The 25,960-nt window shown below is 41.0% G+C and overlaps 1 protein-coding gene across 1 annotated transcript in view; it reads right to left on the bottom strand.

The window, feature by feature from the left end:
* Positions 1 to 25,960, bottom strand: part of ttn.2 (titin, tandem duplicate 2) — a 218,262-nt gene that overhangs the window by 121,566 nt on the left and 70,736 nt on the right. Inside the window, exons 74-100 of the mRNA XM_080904000.1 lie at positions 25,607 to 25,892; positions 25,304 to 25,487; positions 25,142 to 25,225; positions 22,008 to 22,275; positions 21,506 to 21,766; positions 20,932 to 21,141; positions 20,741 to 20,818; positions 20,610 to 20,636; positions 17,217 to 17,273; positions 17,008 to 17,046; positions 15,444 to 15,515; positions 15,227 to 15,274; positions 14,984 to 15,061; positions 14,819 to 14,890; positions 14,334 to 14,585; positions 13,905 to 14,177; positions 13,497 to 13,622; positions 13,154 to 13,252; positions 8,148 to 8,219; positions 7,801 to 7,908; positions 7,622 to 7,717; positions 7,156 to 7,200; positions 3,209 to 3,259; positions 1,308 to 1,703; positions 931 to 1,209; positions 325 to 594; positions 63 to 202 (exon numbers count right to left, since the gene is read on the bottom strand). Of these exons, the coding sequence (XP_080760126.1) occupies positions 63 to 202; positions 325 to 594; positions 931 to 1,209; positions 1,308 to 1,703; positions 3,209 to 3,259; positions 7,156 to 7,200; positions 7,622 to 7,717; positions 7,801 to 7,908; positions 8,148 to 8,219; positions 13,154 to 13,252; positions 13,497 to 13,622; positions 13,905 to 14,177; positions 14,334 to 14,585; positions 14,819 to 14,890; positions 14,984 to 15,061; positions 15,227 to 15,274; positions 15,444 to 15,515; positions 17,008 to 17,046; positions 17,217 to 17,273; positions 20,610 to 20,636; positions 20,741 to 20,818; positions 20,932 to 21,141; positions 21,506 to 21,766; positions 22,008 to 22,275; positions 25,142 to 25,225; positions 25,304 to 25,487; positions 25,607 to 25,892 (3,971 nt within the window). The remainder of the gene's footprint in view (positions 1 to 62; positions 203 to 324; positions 595 to 930; positions 1,210 to 1,307; positions 1,704 to 3,208; positions 3,260 to 7,155; positions 7,201 to 7,621; positions 7,718 to 7,800; positions 7,909 to 8,147; positions 8,220 to 13,153; positions 13,253 to 13,496; positions 13,623 to 13,904; positions 14,178 to 14,333; positions 14,586 to 14,818; positions 14,891 to 14,983; positions 15,062 to 15,226; positions 15,275 to 15,443; positions 15,516 to 17,007; positions 17,047 to 17,216; positions 17,274 to 20,609; positions 20,637 to 20,740; positions 20,819 to 20,931; positions 21,142 to 21,505; positions 21,767 to 22,007; positions 22,276 to 25,141; positions 25,226 to 25,303; positions 25,488 to 25,606; positions 25,893 to 25,960) is intronic.

Below are 25,960 nucleotides of genomic sequence, written 5' to 3'. Positions count from 1 at the left end.
AGTGAACATACAAATTAAAGACTACATGTGCAGCAATATAAGACAAGCCCTTTGTGCCTCACCGGGGATCTGGTCAAAACCTCTCCTTTGAGCTTCCATTCCCCAGGAATGTCGTCCTCAGAAATCTCAGTCTCAAACATGGCATCTTCCTTCTCAACCACCTCGACGCTGACCAAAGGCTTTAGGATCTCAGCCTCCCGCTCTGTGAACACATTATTAGAAATTAGTACTCAATATTAAATCTTATGCATCAGCAACAGAAAACTATTGCAATGATTTAAATGATTACAGTTACTATGGATATAAGTAAGTAAATGGATGAACCTCCAAGTGTTAGCTTGGCAGTGTAGATGCGTCCTTCCACCTCCAGCGCATATTCTGCTACGTCATCAGGCTGGCAGTTCTTAATGACAAGCGTCAGCTCCTTTCCTTCCTTCTTGATCTCAATCTTGTCAGATGGCTGGACTTCATTCTCTCCTTTGAGCCACTTCCAGTTGGGAGTTTCCTTGAAAAGCTCGCATTTAAATGTTGCAGCAGCCTTTGGTTTTACATGCTGATCTCTCAGTGGTTTCACTATCCAGTCTTTGACAATTTCTGTTGAATTTTGAGAGTCAATGACAATCATATGTTTCAGAATTTGCACAAATAAAACATTGCATGACAAAATCAGCTCAGTCTTAACGTGGTTAAAATTTTAAGCGATACTCAGTTTGAAAATTCCAAGGATCTCTATTTAATGTCCAAGCTGTGGAAATAAATCACATTTAGCTGCAGGACACTTTGCGGCAATCTTTTTCAATAGGATATAAAGATGCATAATAATGTTATGATATTTATGTTTGTTTAGGCAAACTACAAACAAGCCACAAAATTTGATAAAAATGTGTACTGAGACATGTAGGAGCGTGCAGCACGTCTCATTCTGCTTACCAATCACTTTGACGTTTGTTGTAGTCTTAACGTCTTCCTGTCCAGCCACTTCACATGAGAAAACACCGGCGTCCTCCTCCGTGGAGTTCTGGATGGTCACCGCGTGCTGCATACCAATGATATTGATCTGAATCTTGCCCTCCTTTTTCTTGAGGACCTCACCATTCTTCTTCCATATCACATCCCTCTCTTTGTTCAGCTCGCAGGTCATATACAGAGGCTGACCCTTGATTGCTGATGTCTCCTCTCCCAGTTCTTTGATCCATTTCACAGGTAGCTCTTTAACATGACAAAATAGCAGAGACATCACACATTATTTGAGGGGATTCCAATGGTTACATTTTGTGCATCTCAGGACTGCCAAAACATTATTATACCTTCAACGATAAGCTTGGCGGTGCAAGATATCTCTTTGCCAGCGTTCTTGGCCACGCACGTATATTCCCCAGTGTCAGACAGCTGGACATCAATGATGTTCAATTTGCGATCTTTGCCATCCGAAGTGAACTTGTGCTTGGGGCTCTCACGGAGATTGCTACCATCTTTCATCCAAGAAGTAACAGCAGTGGAAGGTGAGACCTCACATTCAAAGACAGCAGATGAGCCGATAGACTCGGCTTCCTGCAGAACAATGTTCTGAAGCTTTTTGATAAACTTCAGCGGGACAGCTTTGAGCTTGAACCCTGCAAAAGGTTCCTCTGGTGGTGGTGGTCCTTTCCCACCAGGCCTCAGCCCCCGACCCCTGCCCTCTCCAGGAGATGGGGTCTGCTTAGCTGAATAAACAAATTGAAGACCATCAATTCACATTTCATTTGAAAATAGAATGGCATGCTCACGTCATCATATCTGTATCTGCATCAGTAAAGTATTCACAGCGCTTTACTTGTCCCACATTTTGTGATGTTACAGCAAAATGGATCCATTTTTTTTTCACCTCAAGGTTTGACACAGAATAACCCACAAAACTGGCAAACTGACAAAAGCTAGAAACTTTTCTCAAGTTTCTTAAAAACCCCCAACAATTTACATCAAAGTATTTATGCTCAATACTTTGTTGAAGCACCTTTAACAGCAAATACAGGCTCAAGGTTTTTTGAGTATGATGCTACAAGCTTGGTACACCGATTTTTGGGCAGTTTCTCCCATTCTTCAGGTTACTTGGGTGGTTCACAGCCATTTTCAGATCTCTCCAGGTGTGTTGTCCTGTTGGAACATGAACCTTTGCTGCAGAGGTCCGGAGCGCTCTGCAGCGAACTGTCATCAAGGATGTCTCTGTACTGTCTTTCCTGACTAGGCTCCTGCTGCTGAAAAACATCCCCCAGCATGATGCTACCACCACCATGCTTTACTGTAGTGATGGCATTGGCCAGGTGATGAGGGATACCTAGCTTCCTCTAGACATGACACTTGGCATTCAGGCCAAATAGTTTAAAGTCTGGTTCACCAGACCAGAGAATTTTGTTTCTCGTGGTCTGACAGCACTTCAGGTGGCTTTTAGCAAACTCCAGGTGGGCTGTCATGTGCTACCATCTACCATGCAGGCCCAGTTGTTCTTCTGGAAGTGGTAAGAAACATCTGGGAGGTGGTCAGGATGCACCTAAGCTCAAGTCTGAGTGCCATGGCAAAGGCTCTGAATACTTATGTACATGTTTTTGTTTTTCAATCTGAATCAAATGGGAATAATTCAAAGCAACCTTTTTTACTTTGTCACTATTGGGTACTATGTGTCAAATTTTAAGGTAACAAATTAATTTAATTTATTTTGACAAAGGCAAAACAAGAGCACAAAGACATTCTTCTCAAAGAAAACACTGAAAATGTAACAGTGCATTTAGCAGGGCTAAATACCGATTATTTATGCACAACTCATTAAGTTTAGCTTCACGAATTGAATCAATTTCTCTTTCAAAAAGTTTGCTGTGCATACAGATGTCTAAAACGACACATAACGTCTCACGTGCTCACTTACCAAACCTTAACTTTGAGTGCATGAATAGCCTGATGCACACAGATTACGTTGCATGTCCACGTGAGGTTTTGAGACAAATTGCAGGCTGCCAGCAGTGTTTCAATGTCCCAGTGTAAAGCTGGGACATCTGGGCTTTGTCATTAAAGTGTACTGGGTTCAGATTTTTAAGTGAACAATGAATTTAATCCATTTTTGAATAATGCTGTCATGTGACAAATTGTGAACAAATGAAGCGCTGTGAATCCTTTCTGGATAAACGGTAACATTGGTTTTGCTGGAACACCATTGTTTTATCAAGGTAAAACTTACGTTTCAGCCCTCTACCTCTACCTCTTCCTGCTTCCTCTGTTGGTTGTCCCTCTGTTCAGGAAGAATATAAATTATTTTATGCTCACAGGCTAATCATACATACTTATCATGCTAAACATGCCAGGGTAAGGAAATCCAGTGTAGTGAATGGACTGGGGATTATGAAATGGTTCTGATGGTAAGTTTATGAAGTATTGACACTCACATGGGGGTCGACAAAAACACGATGAGGAAGACGATACATTAAAATTAAAATAAATGGAAGAACAAAGACGAATGCAATGAGTGGGGACAATACATAATGGAGAATGGTCAAATAGCAGAAACATAAACGACATAACAAAAATGAAACAAAGTGGTAAACGTGACCGGCAGTCGGACACGGAATGATTACACAAGTCTAAGGAAAAGATGAAGAAATCGCATCACACTTAAAATACGATGGAGGGAAAATGAGGTTATGGAAGCGAAGATGAGTGGATATTATTGATGGCAGGGAGGCAGGGTTTTTTCTTTTTTGGTTGTCACCGAAGATGCCACCATCTCACCTCTCCTGGCCACCCCTGGAACCTTCACAGCACCTTCCTCTGCTTCACCTTCCCAGTCCTCTAGCTCGTAACTCTCCTCTGGAACCAGCTCCCAGCCCCATGCCTCCTCTCCCTCTGGCACAGCCTCATTCTCAGCTTCAAACTCCTCTTCAAATACTTCCTCCTCTGCCTGAGTGGCAACCTTCTTCATCTCCACGGCTCCAGGAGAGACTTCCTTTACCAAGGGAAGCTTTCCTTCATCAGGCTTTGCCGGTTCCTTAACCTTGGCTTCCTCTTGCAAAGGCTTCTTTGGGACTTTTTTTAGAATCACATCCTCAATAGATTCTTTGGGTGAAACAGTTTTAGGAAGCTTTTTGAGTTTGTCAAGACTTGGCCTTCTCTCAGCTGCAACTGTCTCTGCTTCTTTAAGTTTCTCAACTTTCGGGGAGGGAGTCTTTTTGAGCTCTACCTTCTTGAGTTGCTCTACAGGTTTTAGAGATACTTCCTCTTTTTCCTTTGATAACACTTTTTTCTTCACTTGCAGAGGTTTTTTCTCCTCGAGAACCTTTTCAGGTTTCTCAGCGGGGGCTGGAACAGGAAGTATGGTCTTTTCCAACGGAGCTACATCTACCTTCTCCGGTTTCACCGGCTTCTTCTCTGGAGCTTCTGGGATCTCAGGTTTCTTTGGTTTAGCCTGTTGTTTCCGTTCTTCAGGGGTCTCAGCTGGACTTGTGTGACGTTTTGGCAGATCATCAGTTGGCCTCCTTTCTTTCTCCTCTGCGGGTTTCTTCTCAGGCTCTGTAGCCTGTTTGGCCAGCCTGTCAAAGGGCTTCAACTTGACTGTTTCTATCTCTGGTTCCACTGTTGGAATCTTCTTCACCTTTTTTGGCCTTTTGTCCTCTTCAGGCTCCTTCTCTGGAGATTTCTTTTGGTCTCCTGGTTTTGGCACCTTGGCTGGTGGCTCTTTTACTTCAACAGGTTCTTTCTCAGATTGCTTTGGAGGTTCTGTGGTTTCCACCTGTCTGGGAAGCCTTTCCCCCTTCTGAAAAGGTGACGTGTCCTTCTCTGGCCTCTCCTTCTTGTCTTTCTCTGGATCCTCTGCTGGTTTAAGAGGCTTCTCGAAGGGTTTCAGTTTGACTACTTCTGGTTCCACTTCATCCAAAGGCAATTTTTTAACTTTCTTTAGGGCTGTACTGGGTGGGGCACTTTCCTCCTCCTTAGGTGTCTTGGGAGTTTTCTTCAGAGAAATGGTATCTTTGGGTTTCTCATCTTTTGGGCCAGGCTTCTGCCGGGTCCACGCATCTTTAGGAGTCTCTTTTTGTTCCTTTGCTTCTTTAGGTTGAATAACTTTTGGCTTTTTCACCACATCTGCTTTCTCTTTTAGCTTCTTCTCCTCCTCATATCTCGTGGTGACAAACATAATCTCAGCAGCTTCTTCTTTATGTACCATCTCCTCAACATTAACAACTGTGGTCTTGGTGACCAGAGGTAATTCCTCTTGTTCAGGCTCTTTTTGTGGAACTGATGGGATCTTCTTCAATATGATAATCTCTTGTTCTTCTTCCACCTCTCTCATGACCCTGGTTGTCTTTCTCAACGTGGGGATCTCAAACGTCACATCCTCTTCCAATTTGACCTTTTGACCTTTTTTGTGTAGAACTGTTTCTGAGGCATCAAACGTTTCATATTACTTGGTTAAACATCGGCTGTATGTATAATACAGTTTAGTGTCAGTAAACTAAACTCATATCACAATTTGTACAAACAAAGAAAATAGCAACTCGTGAAAAAGAGTATAAATAAATAAATATTAATATACAAGGGATAAAAATGTAATCAGGGATTTTAGGAAGATAACTTTGAATGATTTAAGAACAACAAACAAAAGATGACAGGGACATTTCCAGTTTCTCCAACAAAGGACAGAAAGTTTAATGTTGCATTTAGTAGAGCTAATAGGAAATTTGCAAATTAGTGATCAGCTTAATTAAAAAAAACAGTGTTGGACTGATGACTGAAAAGTTACAGATATAGGAGGTATACATGCATGGTTATATACGTGCATTTGGAGACAGGTTTCAAAAAAGGCTACAAATGCTAACTTTTGAGACCTCATGCGAGCATGCTTCAATCCACAAATACAAAGCAATTTGACCACACCTCCAACTATTTTACAAATGCCTGCACCCAAACCTGAATAAATACTGATCATTTACGTTGTGATTACGTTTTGCTTCACAAATTGGATCATTTTCTCTTTCAAAAGCTCTCTGTGCACACAAACATCTAAAACTAGACATATCCTCTCACTTGCGCACTTACCAAACCTTAAATTTGAGTGCATGAATCGCCTGATACGCAAAGATCATGTTGCATGCCCACGTGAGGTTTTGAGATAAATTTCAGGCTGCCAGCTTCTCACAGATCGTTCAGACGTCCCAGTGCAAAACTGGGACGTCTGGGTTTCCTCTGTATTACTTGAAGTGGGTGTTTCTTTTCTAAATAAACAGAACAACTCATCACTAATTACAGACACAACGCAGTAACCTATAAAAGGTAATATATCACTTAAATAAGCTGCTGCTACATCCTGAAAAGTTAAGAATGAGTCATTAAGCTAACATTAATGTTAACCTACTGTTATTAGAGAATGGTAGGATTAACATGAAAGTGTTATTCCACATTACCTGGATTATATGATTATTTAAAATATACAGAGATTATTTAGCACATACTCACTCCAGAGAATGATCCACAGTGATGTACAACCATGATGTCCCCCCATCTGCAGCTGAGCACTGAATGAGTCTTCCCAGCAGATTGTCCAGCATGTAGCAGCAGCTTATTTAAACTATTAATATTTACAGGCTACGCTGTGTTATCTGTAATCTATGTTTGCTAGCAGAGGGGTGACAAGTTGTTCTGTTTATTTAGAAGAACAATGACCACTCCATTTGAAAAAAAGAACAAAAAGGACTATAGAGGATGTCCCTGTTTTACACCAGCACGTTGACAGCGCTTGTGTTTGTGGATCCATGTGAAGCTGGCAGCCCACATAGGCATGCGGCGTGATCTGTGCATATCAGGTGATTCGTGCACTCCTACTTAAGGTTTTGTACGAGTGGGAGCTTTATGAAAGACAAACGTATCCAATTTATGAAGCTGAACTTAATAAACTGCATGCAGATCATTACATTTATCCAGGCTTGTGTATTTGAATTTGTGTTTTTGATGTGTGTTCAAATTGTTTTGTACGTGTGTGGACTGAAGCACACACTTGTGAGTCCTAAAGAGTTACACACAAATAATTGTACACATTTATACATTTAAGTGTAAGCTTGTGGATCACACCATTTGTAACCCTTTTGAGACATGTTTACTCCATACATGCTAGTAGCTCTATACTGAGTGTACTCCTACCTTTCTTGACTCCTCCTGGTGCTTGGACTGGCCCCTTGGATTCATCTAATATAAAAACATAGTTCAAAAAGTTGTAACTTAATGTGGAGGAGACACAAACACAGATGTGACTCATGTGCAGAGCAAAGAATTCACTGTGCTATCATTTAGATGAAGAGCAACAGAAAAGAAATAACACCGTAAATAAACACAAAGAATGAAATGAAGTTAGGCTGAGTACAAGGACACAGTAGCTTATGTTGAATTCAATCACCAACAGACACAAACACTGCAACAACAGACAGAGAGGCTTTACTTTGGCTAAGGGTCCTATCCTCCAACATAAGAAAGACTCATAGCAACACCAGTACACATACACAGTGGAGTATAAATAAAATTGCTGTTATCAAACAAGAAGTTTAAAAAAAGAAACTGGAACAGACTAAAGACCTTAAACAAAGAGAACATTTCCATCTCAATCCTCTACCTGTTCCAGGTGATATCTTTTTTGTTAGTGGTTTTTCCTCCTCTGCAATCATCTTAGTTGGTTCTTCAGCCGCCATAACGGGCTTTGTCACGACCACTTTAAGTATAAAAAAGAAAGAATTGATGTATAATCACCAAAGCACGTAATATTTCTCAAAGCTGGAATCACTGTCTGAATACCTGGCTTTTCTTCTGGTGGAGTAATTGTCTTTTTCAACTTGGCATTATCAGTGACTTCAGGCTTTTTGGCAGCTTCTTGATCTTTAACAGCAGCTTGTGGTTTGCTCACTTAAAGTAAAAAGTATACAGGAATTTCAGCAACAGTGCTCTATCTAATCTACATCATCCTACACAAAGAGAACCAGAAGTTCATGTTGCATTTTTTCTATAAACACCTTGTTTTTGTCTATTTTGTTTCAAGACACAGTCAAAGATTTATATCTGCATAAGAGTGGCATTCTTTTCTGAATGCCTTAATAAACCCTCCACAGAAACACAGAAAGAGCTTTAAAGAAGTGGCTGGGTACCTTTTTGTGGAGCAGCTGGCTTTACCAGTGATTCTTTGATTTCTGGCACCAACTCCTTCTCCTTTACAAGTACTTGAAAATGAAATCACAAGACAATTAGCGCCTCACAAAGACAGATGTGGGAAGCATGAGACCATTTAAAGACTAAAACCACGTGACACTGCATAGAAAGCTGGATGACTGAGTTTCAACTCCATATGACAGCTGGACATTTGACCTCACCGTCCAAAACTATTGATAAAGAAATATTCACTTCAAATACAGAACTAGAAGTAACTGAAACAGCATTCAGTAGAAACCTTTTGTGATTTAACTGTAGTGATAAGAAAGCAAACAGCATGACGAGCAGTTTGTGCCCAGATGAAATGGCTAATATGATGAAGACGAGGAGTTATGAGTTCAAAGTCTTTTAAGAATCAAAACAATGACTGGCTCTCATATCAAGAGTGTTTCTTTTTGCCTCGATACCTCTGGAAATTTCCTGAAGGAAGAGTTTCTTTTCTCTCTTCTATTTCCAGTGTCAAATCCATTTGTCTGTAATGGAGTGAATCATTCGAGCTTCTCCCTTCTTTCTGGTGATGGCTTGAAGTTCATGAGGAGACATGCGTCTAGCAAGCGGGACTTCCTGCTTACATTCTGCTTACATCTTCTTCACGTCTTTTTTAGCTGACATACTTGTTTGCAATGACTTTTTCTTTGAGTGATTCCATTTTCACATATTTTTCAGGCCTGTCATCTGCTACATGTGATTGCTAAGACAACACCGGCGTAACTTTGGCTTTGCTTTCAGTGTCTTCTTCACTTTGACTGAATTTCTCCTATTATTACCTTTGATTTATCATTTTCACCAGATTTCTGCTGTTCATCTTCTGTAGATTTGCCTTTCATATAAAACTCACTTTTACAGTATCATCTGGGAAAATATATTTTACTAGAGGCTCTAATAAAAACTCGTGCTCCTCTGCAGTTAATTGTTTTGCAGATCCATTGCAGGGATCATTGAACCCTTTCTTTCCGTTTGTTGCTGCTTTGTATTAATGGTGATAAAATTGTCTTTTCACATTCAGTTTAGACTGGATGTCTTTGCTGTCCTCGGTCTTTCAAAGAATCTGGTTTCTTTGAAGATGTATTGAACTTCATTCTTAGACTTCGTCTTCCATTAAAGGCCTAAACATGAGGTTTCTCTCAGTGTGTTTCTTTGTTGAACTGGTCTTCTTCAAGTTTAATTCCTCTAATTCTGTCCTGTTTTTCATTGAAAACATAGAAAAAATATCTTCTGTTGTTTCAGTTTATTGAGATTTTGCAGATGTTTCACTAATTCCAGCCTGTAACGTTTTCTCTCCTTGGTCATGTGATCTTTTCTGGAGATGGACTTTTTATTAACTGACAATTTTCTTGTATTTTTCACCTTTTCCTTAGTTTTAAGAATAACTTAATTTGTCTTCAAACCATTAGTGACAGAAATGTTACCATGACATTTATTTTATTACCCTGACACTTTGTTGGGTTCTTGTATAGTTCTTAAAATCTCCTCTTGCCGTACAGAAACAATATCCTTGCCTACAGTGTCGTCATTATCTTTGTGGTTTGTTGCTTCCTCTTCTCTTCTTTGTAGAAGATGTTTTCTCGCATTGACATTGAGAAATTTAAATGGCGTGAAGTGTAGTGGTGCAAAGAGATCACAGTAAAAAATACAGACACAAACATTTTTAGTTAAGTAAGACAGACGCTGCTGTAAAAAGGAATATCAGGAGCTGAAAAAAGATGTGAAATGTGCTGCGACTTTACCTCTCTCTATTCTTTCTGTTTTAGCTGCAACTTGTGTTTCAGGCGACAAAGCATCAGGAGCAGCAGTGAGAATCGTGTCTTCTGTTTCTTTAAAAAAGAATCAGTTCTTATTCAAAGGAAGGCACGAGTAGATTTTAGTAGAATAACAAAGGGCAGGAAAAAAGATTTTAAGAGGAATGAAAAAGACCAACTATGAACACGTGACATGAAGAGAGGTTTACAAACTGAGGTTGATGATGAACTCAGTCCGAACACACACCAGAACAAAGACTGCAAACATGGAGTCGAATGACACAGGTACAGATTAACAATGCAATAAGAACGGTACGTTTGGTACCTCTGGAAGACTTTTTTGAAGGAATCCTTTTCTCGTCTGGCTTTAATGGCACTGAAGGAACTGTCTGAAGAGGATCCTCGGATAAAGATTCTTTTGTTTCCTTTGTCGTCTTGTATTTGAGTTCAGTTTTTGCAGAAACAGATTCAAATTCCAACCCCTGTTTGATCATTTTTGTCACGTCAGTATCTGTTACTGAGGGTTTTACAGCAACAATCTCTGTTTCTGCATAAAACATTTCCTCAGATTTCATCTTTTTCTCCGTTTTCTTTTCAAACACTTTGTGTGCACTTTGCTCACGTTCAGGGGTGACAAGTGCTTCCTGTTTTCTCTTTTCTTCCATTTTCACTGCAGTGGGAACCATTGTTGCTTCTTTACCTTTAACTGTGTCTTCCCTCAGCACTCTTGTCATCTCTGAAACTTCATTGCTGTGTTTTTCATGTGGAGTCACTGATACGTCACGATCAACTGCTTCCTTAAAGGTGACTTCAGCTAAAGCCTTTGTTTCAGCTTCCAGGTTTTCAGTCAGTTTTCTTGCTTCTGTGGTGATCACAACCGAGGAAGGTTTGGTTTCATCTGCCTTTGTCACCACCGTGACGTCTTTCAGTGTTTCCTTCTCTTTGAATGAAGTAGGCTCCTCGGATTTTTCTTTCGCGCGTCTCTCTTTGCTTTCTGTTTCAGTGCTCTTCGCTCTCTTTTTAGGTTCAAAGCTGGCTTCGTGTATGGCGATAGCTTTTTTGTCTTGTTGGTGGCTAACAGATGCACTGTCTTTCCTTTCATCTGTAATTTCTTTGCTTGGTGACTCAACTGCTTTGACAAAATACTCTGTTTTTTCTTTTGAAGGTTTATCTTGTAGTATTGCGAGCTTCGATTCAGAGTCCTGGGCTAAAACTACAGCTTGGGGTTTTTTCGGGCTGATTCTTTGTTTAGCCACGCTGCTTTCCTTCCTCTTTGAAGTATCAGTAGCAGATAGCTCACCTCTCACTTCAGACCTGTTATCTTGTTGGCTCTGTGTTTCTGTTGTACTTAACACATCTGTTTCTACCAATACCACCACTGCCCTGTCCAGTGGAGCCACATCTTCATACCAGACTTCAGCATGTTCTTCTACTACTTGTTCACGCTCCCAGACAGCTTCTGTAAAAGGTACTTGTTCTGTCACATAATACATTTCCTGTATCTCCTGAGCTCCTTTCCTTTCCCATTGTTCTTCTTCAGTCTTCTCAAAACTTGCAGCTGTGAGATGATTTAAGAGGTGTAGAAGAAGAGGCGTCATGTGGCGGCGCCAAGATTTGACAGCAAAACACAAAGACAATCATCAGTGTTAGGAGACAACACAGAAATGAAGAACCACATGCTTTAGGTGACAATCCACTTGTTTCAAGCATTAAAGAATAAGATGTGTTTAAGATCCATGTAGTACCTTTTTTAGTAGCATAAATTTTTATATCCTGTTCAATCTCTGTGTGCAGAATCCTCTCAATCTTCTTAGCTTCGGTTTCTTTTAAGCAATGAATCAAAATTGATTCCAAGATGGTGTGTGGTGAAGAAAACAATTTGGAAAGAGAAAAATGTAGACAGTCAACAAACACATGTCAAATAACACAAACAAGCCAAGAGATGGAAGATGTTGACAAAACCTTGTGGCAGCAGTTCAGTCTGAACTCAATGCACACATTTAGTCAGCTGGAATTTCTTACCACCAATATTTGATGACACATCGATAGATGTCACATTTACTGATTCTCCTCACCACTGAGGCCAAATGAATTCAGCTCTGATAGCATTTTGTTATCTTGTTGCATTAAAGACGGAAATGTAACAAAGAAAAAATAATTTCTTTGCACTGAAAACTTTAAGTGATAATTAAGAACAATAAAGAGATTTCTTTTTACGTGATCAAAAGTTTTTGAATATTAAACACTCAAATAAAAGAGCATCATTTGATAACATTTAAGTGATTGTTGAGATTCTGGCTTCAGTTCAAATCTTGGCAGTCCTCATGCTCAAACATGCATGATGAAGATACAAAGAAAGACAAAAACAGCTGAAGTCTGCTGTACCTTTAGGAAGAATTTCTTCTACCTCTTGTTTAGGCTTGGCCTTAGATACAATATCAGGTATTGCATCAGGGGCCTTTACGTGAACTGTTTTCTCTACAGAGATCTTCTCTGTTTGCTTCTTTGAAATGAGCTCAACTTTGATTTCCTCAGTGCTTACAGATGTCTGCTTCTCAGTAATCAAAGCTTCTTCAACCACCTTCTGAGGAACCTTTACAGGCTTCCTCTTAGGAAGAGCCTCCTCTGGGACTTTTTCCTCACGTGGTTTTTCTGGTACTTTCTCAGGTAATTTTTCTGGCTCCAGCTTTGGAATTTCCTTCATGGCTTTCTCGGGTTTCAGCACTTTCTCCAAGCGTCTCTCGGGTACTGATTCAGATATTTTCTCAGGAAGCTTCACAGGTTCAGGCTCCAACACAGCAACCTCATCAAACACCTTCTGATAGCTTTTTTCAGGTACAGGTTTAGGTTCGAGCTTCAAAGCTTTAAGAGGGTGTGACACAAGAACATGCAAAAGACATGACAATAAAGAACACAAATGTGCTTTCACACAAGAAACAAATCCTTTATAAGTTCATGAAGTCATTTAGACACAAAAGGGTCACCCTGTGGAGAATAATATATGACTATGTGTTAAAAAGGAAATCTCATAGAGTAAAGACATTGAAAGGCACCTCTAAATGTACATTTTGGATATAAAATGAATAATTTGAGCTGGGTATGAGTATATATCATCATAGCATTTCTTTACTTAAAGAGACTCAAAAGACAGTGAATGAAGTCTGCCCCTGTATTAAAGAAACTTCATATGTGAAATAGAAATGTACCTTTCTCTTTCCTTGTTGGTTCTTCCTTTGGTGGAACGACAGCAGGCTCTGCTTTCTTGGCTGCTTTTGGAAGCTCAGTTATTTTTTCCTCCACAGGAACTTTAAAGAGTATTATTGGCATATATTAAAAGTCTTTTAGCAAATTCAAGTTGAAGAGTTTCATTAGAGAACAATGAAACACTCTATCGAGTGCAAGACAAGAACAATCACAACATGCAGCAACAAAATGAGAGAGGTTAGCCATTATAAAATAATATGCCACAGAACCTGAAGAGTTTAGGGTTAGTATGAGAGTTTTGGTTTTAGTTAGAAGTTTCCGGATGACTGAATTAGCTTCAGGTACCTTTAACTGCCACAGGTTTCTTCTGTGGCACTTGTTCCCCTGTCTCAAACTTTTCTGGTTGTGCAAGTGAAGGTTGGGGTGGTTGGATTGGAGCTGAAACCTCCTTCTTTGCTGGTTCTTCTGATGCTTCAAAATAAAATTCCGTTTACTATCATTATTATAATAATAATAATAATTATTATTATTATAGTTAGGTAAATATGCAGTCGGCAGATATCAACATCAAAATGTACTCACAGATAAATCCCTGAAAAGAATCTGTGGTACTCAAAGGTTAATACGAGATTTGTTCGCACTACCATCAAAAACACTAATGTGAAGACACCTCAGATGAGTTAAGGTTGGACAGTGGAGTTAAGAAGATTAAAGAAAAAACACCACATTAAGAAAAACTCCACAGCCATTTACCTTTTTTTGCAGGTTCCTTTGGTGCAGGAGTTGGTTCTGGTTTGGTCACTGGGGGTTCCGGTTTTGGCACCACAGGCTTTGGTGCTGTTATTTCTGCTGATTTTTTCACCACAGGTTCAGGCTTGGGAACCACTGCAGGTTCTTTTGGTTCTGGTTTTGTTAGAGAAGGCTCGGGTTTATGAGCTTCTGGTTTAGGTTTGTCTGGTTCTAGCCTGGTTTCAGCTGGCTTGCGCCTGGTCTTTGATGGATCTGGTTTTGCAGCTTCTTCAGGGACTAGCAACATTTAGATTTGTTTAGATAAACAAAGACAAAGACTTCGCTTCCACTCTTGAAGCTAAATGAACAGTTTGAAGATCTTAATACTAAAGACAGAAGCATACACAGTAGACTACAAACTCAACACAAACATCCAAACAAAACAGGAAATACCTTTGGATGGTGGCGTCACCATTTTCTTTACTGGTACTGGTTTAGCTTCAGGCTCCTGCTCGGGGATTTGTTCAGGTTTAACCTTGGGTTCTGCTTTGGGTGTAGGCACTGGCTTTGCTTCTGGTTCCGCTTTGGGTGTAGGCACTGGCTTTGCTTCTGGTTCTGCTTTGGGTTTGGGCTTGGGCTCAGCTTCAGGCTTAGCTTCAGGGGCCACTACTTTGGAGTCTGCTGGCACCTGAGGCTTGGGTTCATCTTTAAATGGGTAAAAACATTCTTTGTTAGGATTACGCAGCAGGAGAATCTATAATTTTGCAAGAAGTGCTTCAGAGAATGAGAAAATCACCAGAATCGTATATAGAAACAGCATGACATATAAAACAGATAAAGGTTTCAATGAAGCCAGACTGACTCAGCGTGGTGGGAAACTGTATAGTGTGGCACACAGTTGATAAGACATCAAAGAAACATTAAGCAACATGAAGTACCTTTCTTTGGCACTCCAGGCTTCTCAGTAGGTGGAGGTGGGGAAGCAGTCGGCCTTTTAACTTCCTCTGTTTCTTTTAAGGAAATATTCAAACATATAATAATCAAATGAGACAACAGATTGCCCTTAGCAAAGATGTTCTAAAGACATTTGTAGGAATCCCTACCTCTGGGAACAGGAACATCCTTTTCTGGGACTGAAACCACAGCAATCTTTTCCTCCACTTGCTTTCTGGCTTCAGGCTCTTCAAATGTGCAGTTAAATTAAGTGAAGGTCAAGCAACATTAAAGAGGTTTAGGAAGTAAAAGATCAAACAAACACAAAGTATAGTTGAGATAACAGTAAAAACAAAAGAAGCTAGAAATGTAATTAATAAATTTACGTGTCAACATCAACAGTTTGTCAGTACCTCTCTGTGGTGATGCTGGTGTTGGTTTCTCTTCAGGCCTTTCCTCAACTTTGGGAAATTAAAAAAAAACACAATTAGGTGAAGAAGAGAAGTGCAGCAGAATACACGGCGCCATTTTAAAAACTGAAAACGCCACTACAGTAGATAATGTAATAAAAGAACAAAAAGACACAGTTGTAGGATGAGGGAAAGCAGAATATGCTCAGCTCTGCTGTACCTTTTGTTGGGATTTCCTCTCTCATTTGAACTTGTTTGGTCTCCATTGTCTCCTCAATGGCAACTCTTACAACTGCTGGAAAAACACATGCACAAAGGAACACATCCAAGATCGAAGGTAAGTGTCATAAAACATAAACATTCTTAAGTCTTCATAAGTCAAACATGGAATCCAACACTTTTAATTATTTTTTTTTCTTTTAAGCTCATAATTTCTAGATAAGCTTTTTAAGCATTTGAACATAAGTCAGTACAATCTAAAGCATTTGGTCATTAGTGTGTGGTGTGTTTTAGACGGGACAAGAGAGGTCAAAAGATCAGTGCAAACCTAAACTGTGCAAAGCACTCTGATAGGAGCCAGAATGATAATGCAGAACAATGTATTTGTGATAAGAAACTAAAAGATTCAGAAGCTCGACAGTAAGCAAAACCAGATCATCAGATATTAGGCTGTTACTGAACCAAAAGTGGTTATTAAAAAAACAAGCACACAAAGGCTGGTAGTGAAATGAGGGATAAAAAAGAGAGACGTATGCAAGCACAAATATATAAGATAAGAAAAAACATACATTTAAAAAAAGACAAATGTCAAGATAGACATGAGTAATGTGGCTCAAACGCACACAGGTATTGCTGTGCATGCTCTCGACATTGTGCTGACAAGAGCATGATGAGCACATCATACAAAACTGCTGGCCAGTCAAAGGCCTCAAGCCCGGGCCAATCAATACCCTAACACCTGTACAGTCTGATGTTAAAGAAAAAAAGAGATAAAGCCGCACATCTTTGAGATGCAGGACAAAAATCTACATTTTATTTGTCCTCGTTTAAAAACAGAAGTTGAACTTCTTAAAATCTTCAAACTGGAACGACTTTTTTAAAAAGCTCTATTCTTAGTGATCCATTACACACCAAACACCATTTACAGGCATAGAAAAAGCTAATACAAATGTGTGTGTGGAGAGGGTCCATATATACTTGTTGTTGTTCAGCTGGTGGAGATAGAACTCTTACCTAATATTGTACTTTTCTTACTAAGCCTAGCCAAAATCCAAAAAGTGTAAAAGCAAGAGTGCAAAATGTATTTTAGTGTGCTTAAACCTAATGGAACAGAACTGAACACAACGTATTTTATGTAATAAATCTCATCCCTAAAACCAGACTCACACACTTTTAATGTTAAATGTTGGTCAGAGGGCCCGGACACTGGCCCGGTGGCGCCAGTGTCCGGCAGCCTCGCCTCTGTCAGTGCGCCCCAGGGTGGCTGTGGCTACAATGTAGCTGCCATCACCAGTGTGTGAATGGGTGGATGACTGGATATGTAAAGCGCTTTGGGGTCCTTAGGGACTAGTAAAGCGCTATATAAATACAGGCCATTTACCATTAAATGGCAAAACATAAGTAAAAGTTAGTGAGTGTGGCATCAAGATGGAAAACTGGATTAAAGTTACAAAGTGACAACAAAACACATTCAGAACATTAGGCACAAAGAAAGAAAGAAGAACAGATACAAATTAACAGGAAAAAAGACAAAACGCAGGAGCATAAAAACAAATAGTAAATACCTTCAATCTCTTCTTCATAATGATAGAATTCATAAGATTCTTTAAAAGACAAAAAACATTTTTATTCCATTTCATTGTTAAATTCAGGTAAACATTGTCTTAATTCTATGTGGGCCACAAAACTACTATGAAATTTCTATAACAGAAACTGCTCTGTAAATTCCCTGATGTAATAAATGGAACAAAGTGAGCTGCTTATGATGCCTTACCTTGAATTGCAACTGACGTAGGCACTTCAGGCCTCTGAACAGAGGAATCTGGCATATCTACAGAGTATGGTACCAAAAGTTCTGTTTTGGTTAAGTGGTTAACTATTGGTTAACTATTAAAAACAAAACAAAACCACTGTGTGAGTAGAAGTGTAGGACATTTTGGAAAATCCTCTTGCTTGGTAGCATTTGCCAGTTACAAGATAAAAAGTATAGATAGGCATATTTCAACCATAACATCAATTAAGTACAACCAGCTAGCGTAGTCCTGTAGTAACACAGGCTAGTGGGTACCATACCTAACCACCTAACTTGAAACTAGTAACTCCATATCCGGCCCTTTAGGCCTGGAGCTTAAGTTCAACATTTTAACAGCTTCCCAAAAATAAGCTAATTGGTTTCACTTTTATAAAATCATAGATAATAGTGTTATAGGTAATGGAAAAATGCATCTGGTCCTAGAAGGTCTTAAATTTGGTCAAATACAACCTCAGATGAACAACAATATACATTGTGTCATTACATATTTAACAAACACTGAGCAAAAAGGCAGACACAGTATGAAATACCCCTACTTCCTTTATAGGAATAAAGCATGTAAGTAACAGAAAGTTGCTGCTGCTCACATTCAATAGATTAAATGATGATCGACACAAGTGTGTCTACAACTGTAAAAGCAGAAGTGTTAGCAGTTTGCTAATCTGATGCATTGAGGTGGAATTGGAAAGCAAGTGGAAAATCCCATGAGTGGACATCAAATTCCCCTCAAGGACAAATGACAAATGGCAATGACATCCACCCACTGATCCATCCATGCCCAGACAAGCCCAGAGACTCCTTAGCCACCACCTCCAACTCTTCGGGTGGGTGACTGAGGCGTCTTAAAGACAGGCAATTTGTCCTTGGTCTTCCGCCAAGGTCTCCTTCCTGTGGTAAATGGCCAGGAGACCTAATATAGCAGGCAGGAGGTATCCTACTCACATGCCTGAGCCACCTCGCCTGGTTCCTGTGTGCAGAAGTTGCCACAGCTTCTCTGAGCAGAGCTGCTCTTTTGAGTCCCTCACCCTGTCTCTAAAGAAGGGCCGAGCTACCCTTTGAAGAAAGCTCATTACCATCATTCGTTATTTAAGTCACTACTCAGAACTGCAATAGGTGAGGGCAGTAACATAAATTACTAGTCAACACCTTCAGCTCTCAGTTCACCACAACAAATTGGTAATGACTCCTAATAACTGCTGCCACGCCACTCGTTTCTCGGTTACTGTAGGAACACGACCCTGAGACAGACCCTTTCTACTTGGGACAGGAACTCACAGTTTTCCAGATAAGAAAAACCTGTAGGTTGTAATTCTCATTCCCACATCTTCAGACTCTCCTGTAAAACAGCTCAGTGCAGGCTGGAAACGACCATGTGATGAAGCCAAGAGAATCTCATCATGCAGAGAAACATAGATGAGTCCCTGAGGCCACTGAAGTCAAAATTTGCTTCTTAGCTATGTCTACAAATTTTGTCCACAAACATTATGTACAAAATCACTGAAAAACCACTAACAGAGTCCAACAGCCAGTGGGGACAGGTCTGACTCATTACTGACAATACAGACCTTATGTCATGGTCCCCGTGTCTCGCCGGCTGACTCCGTGTCAGGGGACATGTTTGTTTTTGTTTTGCTCTCTCTCCCTCTTCCCTCCGCCGGGGTGGTGCTCACTGCAGGCTCCCGCCCTGGGCCCACGCACCTGCACTTGTCATCACACCTGCTGCCACGCACCTGCACTTGTCATCACACCTGCTGCCGATTCCAGTGGATTAAAGCAGTACTTAAGATGGCGGACCTTTGCTATTCTTGGTTTGTTGGGCTATCGGCATCATCCCTGAACCCGTTTGTGACTGTGTTTGGACGAGTGAGATAGAGGAGCGGCGAAAGAGAGGTGTTGGACTTTCTGGAGAGAGAGAGGAGCGTTTTTGACTCATCCTCTGTGTCCCTGTGGACCCTGGAGCCCCGGACTCCTTTCCCCTGGCACTCTGTATATATATATTCACCTGGTGTTTCCTTCACTGTAAATAAACGCACTGTTTTCTTGCCAAAGAAATCCCTGGTCTGCGCCTGAGTCCGTTTAAGGAACCTTGCTCAGGGAACCATCGCTCTAGTCTTCTAATCTAGAGGCATCACCCCACAGTGCCATGCAAAGTTGCAGAAGCGTGTCAATCAGTGTAGTGCCACAACATCCAAAGCCTTAAGGAACAAGGCAAATCTCCACCCTGGGGGTCTTACCACTTACAAGAAGCTGTCTTATCCCAGTAAACTCACCTCTAGTGATTGCAAATCATCCACCTCATCCCCAGACTCTGCTTCCTCTATGAGGAGTATTTGTGACGCCACAGGCTAACCAAGTCCACTAGGAGTCCCTCTAACAGCTCTCTTTAGCTCCAGTGTCCACCATCTGCTATGCTTGCCCCAATGGCTCAATGCCCTCAGTCTCTCTCGGAATGTATTCAAAGTTATGCCAGAAGTGGAAATTGACCAGGGCTTCGGCTAGATGCTCCCAATGCACCTTCCCCATATATCTGGGCGTGCATGGCCAGCATCCTTTGCTCTCACCTCATCCAACTCACTACCAGGTGGTGATCAGTTGACAGCTAAACTCATGACACAGATATGAAATTAATCACCAACCTGCAACCTAGCGTGTCCTGGTGTCACCTCCACCTAGGAACACCCTTATACTTGAACATGTGTTCGTTATGGACACACTGTGATTATCATAGAAGTCCAATAACAGAACACCACTTTAGATTGGGCAGCCTTTTCCTCCTAGTCAAACCACACCCGGTCTACCAAATCAAAGCCAAACACATCATATCAGAAGCCGTGATCATTGTTTGGCGCTAACAGGACTTGGGCACCTGGCAGCCATGTGAGTTTAACATAGACTCCATGATTAATGGTGGCTCAAATGAACACAGGCATTGCACACAGATATTGTCAAATGTAAAGCCATTTGGCTAAAATTGGGTCATGCAACAGGAGATTCACCCAGAACAATGTGAGAAAATAGTTCAAAAAAGTGGTTCTACACGCTAGTGAATCACAGTGTGGGCTTATTTTTTCACACATTGGTCCTAAATTTTGCCTTAAATCTTTTAAATACATTATGACATGATGTAATATGTCATGTGATGCTATTCCTCTGAGGTTGCATTTGCCTAGTTTTAGAACCTGGTAAGAGTCAGATCATTTTTGATTGTGTCTGAATTCGTAAAAACCTGCAGTGGTGAACTAGAGTGGTGGACTGTGTCCATATCTGACTGTGATAAAGAGGGCAGAAAGAGGTTTTCCAAAGATGTTCCTGAATGATTAAAGTCATCGAGGGTCTTGAAAATAAAATACCTACCAATGGGGACCATTGCTAATTCAATTTCTGTAAAAAAAAAAAGAAAAAGAAAATATAGAATAAACAGAGTGTTAAACACTTCGATAAAAGGTGAGCAGAAGCATAAAAAGTGTTGCCTGACTGAACTGTACCTTTGCCAGACAAATAAAGCTCAGCTGTGCTCTTAGCCTCTCCCCTGGGTTCCAACCTCACAATTACTGAGTACACGCCTATAAGGAATTAGTAATGAAGATCTTTTACACTCAGGTCTCAACAAACAACGAGGAAAAAAATCTACAGGACTTTGTGACGAGCCTTTGTAGCTTGATGGCACACTACACACCTTCGTCTTCAACGGTCACGTTTTGAATGACCATGAAATGTCTTCGGCCCTCGCTTCTGAAGTTGTACTTAGGGCTCTCTTTCAGTTCCCAGGTGTCTTTGTACCATGAAACAATGGCATTGTCAAAGGACACTTCACACTCAAAGGTGGCTGACTGTCGCTCATTGACTTCGATGTTGTGGATGCGTTTGGTGAAATGAATTTGTTCAGCTAAAAAAAAGATAAAGACGGGAATGGGTAAATGGCATCACAATTGGGAGTGTATGACAATAGCTAAATGGTCATTTTTCATCAAAATATCATCTAGATGGTTAAAAATGATGATCATCGTTTATGGGACAGTTATCAAAATGCATGTAAAAATACAACAAGTGGGACAATGGGGCATGCTTTTGGAACACGATCATGAAGAAAGTTACGAAAGAGAAGGACAAAATCAAAGAGGAAAAAAGAGGGCAATCTTCAAATTGCCAACATTATTTTAAGAGTTTGATAATGGAAGTCAAAGAGGTTAGTAACTGGGAACTACGTAAAACATGTCTATAAGTTTGCAGGATGGGTTCCAGGTACAAACCTTCCACCCAGAGGTCTGCTGAAGACTCCAGCTGTTGGTACTTGCAGGTGTATCTTCCTTGGTCTTCAGGCTTCAGGTCTCTGATCAGTAGCTTCTGAACCTTGTGTTTCACCTCAGATGTGTACCTGTCCTTCATTTCTAACTGCTTTCCATTTTTAAACCACTGAGCCTCTACATTAGGGATGGACATCTGACAAGACATAGTACATGACTGGCCTTCCTTACCCATTGTGTCCTGTAGATGTTTCTCAACCTCCACCTCTAAAGGACAAAACACATAAAAACAAAAATGAAGTCAAAAGAAAATAGTTTATTTAAGATAATCGAGTTTTTACTGTAAGGAGGCTTTGTTCTCAATCAGCCAAGAAGACAGAACATTTACAACCACTTAAAAGCTAAAGCCTCTAAGCTAAACTAGACAACTGCCGAGGTGAAATGCTAATTACCCTTTATCAAACAACAGATACTTTTTAACAGATGCAGTAAAGCTGTCAGTACTGACCCATGACACTGAGCTTGGCACTGGATATGTGGGGCCCGCACACCACCCTGTAGTTGCCCTGGTCAGATGACTGGCAGTTCTTGATCCTGAGCAGATGGCGGTCGCCGCTGATGGTGATATTGTACTTGTCGCTAGTATCAAGTTTCTGTGTGCCTTTGTACCAGGACAGCGTGATCTCTAGGTAGTTGATCTTGATCTCACACTCGAACACTGCTTCTTCATTAATGAAGACAGATTGATTGGAAATGTCCTTCACCACAGTGACAGGCTGCAATAATGACAAAGAGCATTATGAAGTACATGCCAGACAAACAGTTTTTCATCGTTGTGATTATTTCTATTAAGTGTACACTGCAGTAAAGGAAAGATTCTCTGATGGCTCAACAGCTTTTTCTAATAATGTTTATGTGCACAACATATGTTAAGGACCAAAGAAAATAAACTGGGTCTATGGCTACAACGTAATTGATCACTTGCAATGTTGACCCTGTACCAACATTAGTTTTGTTAATTCAGCAAAAAAGACCATTGCAACGATTTCAGAATAAAGTTGGACTGATATAAATGCTAATGCATCCTATAACTGTTGACTGACAAAAACACATCAACGGCACATCAACCACTGGTCTTATCATTAATAACAAAGCCAATTATCCTTTAAATATGCTTTGAGGATTTTTAGCCTTCAGCTGTAAAAGGCTTATAAGGTATTGTCGCCCCACCCGCACACCCTGCCGGGCATGTGGGTGTGTCACGTGGATACCCAAGTTTGTCAATGCAAAACCTGAGAACAAAACAAGGCGTAGGATTTACAAATTAATACCACAGGTGTATCTACTATCGCTGATGAGTTCAAAACTCAGTGACCTTGACCTCAAGGTCTGAGGTCATAGGTGAAGTTTTCTGAAAATCTTGTGCTTGTGATAATTCTAGAAGGAAGTCCATTGATTTTCTTCCGCTTATCTAGGACTGGGTTGCTGGGGCTTCAGCCTAAGCAGAAAAGCCCAGACCTCCCTCACCCTAGCCAGCCAAGATATATAATGTCCTTAGCTTGTCCTGGGTCTGTCCCGGGGCTTCTTCCTGGTGGGACTTGTCTAGAACACTTCACCCGGATGGCTGAACTCCTTCCGTCGCTTGTATCCATGATTTCAGCCACTACCCAGAGGTCATGACCGTTGGTAAGGGTAAGGGTGTACATTGGCCGGTAAATTAAGAGTTTTGCTTTTACGCTTAGCTCTCTCTTTACCACAACGGACTGGTACAGCGACGAGATTCTGAGACCATCAAAGTGGAAACCTTCCACCACTTGGTTACTCCTAGAAATCCTTGGTGGCAGGTCCTCTAGGGCAGCGGTCCCCAACCCCCGGGCCTCGGACCGGTACCGGTCCGTGAGTCGTTTGGTACCGGGCCGCGAGAGTTGAGGCTCAGGTATGAAATGTATGGTTTTCAGAGTTTTTATCGGTTTTCAGCGTTATTTTGTTATCGTTTTTATCGTTAACTCGGTTTTCCTGGGTCTTTTCACGTGTGTTATGAATAAATCTTCTCTTTTTCGGTACCGGTACTAGTTTTATTTTGTTCTATTTATCCGCAACACCTTAAAGGCCGGTCCATGAAAATATTGTCAGGCATAAACCGGTCCGAGGCGCAAAAAAGGTTGGAGACCTCTGCTCTAGGGTGTGTGAGGTTCACCATGAGTTCTTGAAGGCTCTGGAAGTTGTAGGGCTGTCTTGGTTGACCTGAACGTCAGAGGTCAGGTTTTCTGAAAATTGTGTGGCTGTAATAACTTGAGATGGAAGTCACCTTTGAAATTGGTGAATATGCTAAAAATATCAGATGAGTTCAAATGGGGCGTTCGTGGCTCAAGAGTTGGGCGTTCGTCTTGTAATCGGAAGGTTGCCGGTTCGAGCCCCGGCTCCGACAGTCTCGGTCGTTGTGTCCTTGGGCAAGACACTTCACCCGTTGCCTACTGGTGGTGGTCAGAGGGCCCAGTGGCGCCAGTGTCCGGCAGCCTCCCCTCTGTCAGTGCGCCCCAGGGTGGCTGTGGCTACATGTAGCTGCCATCACCAGTGTGTGTGTGTGTGTGTGTGTGTGTGTGTGTGTGTGTGTGTGTGTGTGTGTGTGTGTGTGTGTGTGTGTGAGAATGGGTGGATGATTGTGTATAGTGTAAAGCGCTTTGGGGTACTTAGGACCAAGTAAAGCGCTATACAAATACAGACCATTTATCAAATCTCAGTGACCTTGACCTCAAGGTCAAAGGTCAGAAGTCAAGTTTTCTGAAAAACTTGTAAATGTGATCATTTGAGAACAAGGCAACGTAGGATTTTGAAATCGATACCATAGGTGTATCTACTAAAAGGCTCAGGGGAGTAAAAAGAAGTTAGCTGACTAACAAAGAAATCAGTGAGAGATTTCTAATTGCTGCTGGAAAACACTTTAGAGAGCTGTAGACACCCAGTTCACGATCACGATCAATAAGCAACTCTTTCCGACCGTTGCAAGTAAAAGCTTTACTCAATAAAGTTAAATATTAATTGTACTGTGATTCAACTAAAACAAAATGTAAAACTTTGGATTCTACTGTGGGCCTAAGAGTATTACGGTGGCCCAAGGAGGGCAAACGGATTTAAGAAAACACCAGCAAATAGGAAAACGCTGCAAAAGCACACAATACACAATGGAAACAGAAAAAAGACAACGGGAATGAAAGAAACATGACAAAAACTACAAAAACAAAATCAGAAAGGAAAACAGAAGTGTTTCAGGGGACACAATAACTTGACGGAAACATTTCCGTTTTCTTTCTGATTGTTTTCTGTATTTTCTTTATTGTCTTTTTGTCTGTTTGTGTTTTGTGTGTGCTTTTGCAGATGCTTTCAGTCCGTTTGGCCTCTCAGGGCCACCGTAAGATTCAGCTTCAGAAAGATTTTGTAAATTGATGTTATTGGTGAATAAATCTCCTTTATTTTTATTTTTATACTGATGACCTGCACAAACAAAAGTTATATTTACCTTACTGCATCTTCCTCTCTGAAATCCATTTCTAAATTCTTTACAAACATTATGAAACGATGAATTTCAAGTTGCATTAACAGTAAAGCTTTGGTTTTCAAAACGGACTTTGCACATGTCCTGACCTCAGTCCGTTCCATCCTCTTCTGCAGGTCAGCCACCAGCCTGGCCATGTCCTCATCAGACTCTCTGTCTCCACGGTCTACCTCCTGTCAGCAACACAAACAAGTGCATTAGACATCCACAGATTCAAAATCATCGGACCAAGTGATTGTGGAGACCCTTACTTGTCTTCCACTTTCTTCAGCTCTCTCTTTTTTGAGCTGCTCAATTGCATGCAGTAGACCTCGGTAGTCAGTGATACCGTACATCCGGGCGTATTTCTCATACTCTTTCGGGTCCACGTTTCTCAACAGCTCAACTATGTCAATGTCTTTTTCCTCCTGTGGGCTCTTTTGCTTTGATGGAGTTCTGAGAACAAGGAGATGTCATACATTTTTAAAGATAAACAAAATGACAATGACAAATTGAACGACATTTAAACAACATTTCAGTCTGAATGATTCTGTGTTGTCAGATTCTAAACTCACTTCTTCAGTTTAGCGCGGAGGTCTCCCTCAAGCATCACTACGTCCTTCTTTTCCTCTACGTGCATGTCAGTACTGCACTCGATCTCGCCATGTTTGTTGGAGGCGACACACCTGTACTGACCAGAGTCCGATTTCGTCACTTCTTTGATCTCCAGTTTGGCCTCTTGGCCCTTCTGTTCAATGGAGATCCGGCCACCATGGGTCACTTGCCTCCACTTCCCTTTCATCCACTTCACACTGGGAATGGGGTCACCACCCACCTTTGCGATGAAGGTGGCGGTTCCCTCTGTGAGCAACAGGTAGAGGAGTTAGATCAGAAATGCCTACGTTTTTACACATTTGGATTGTGCATTG

The sequence above is a fragment of the Rhamphochromis sp. 'chilingali' genome (genome assembly GCF_963969265.1).
Source record: "Rhamphochromis sp. 'chilingali' genome assembly, chromosome: 14".
Taxonomy (NCBI): Eukaryota; Metazoa; Chordata; class Actinopteri; order Cichliformes; family Cichlidae; genus Rhamphochromis; species Rhamphochromis sp. 'chilingali'.
The sequence above is the reverse complement of the archived record's forward strand: the minus strand, read 5'-3'. Positions and strand labels throughout refer to the sequence as shown.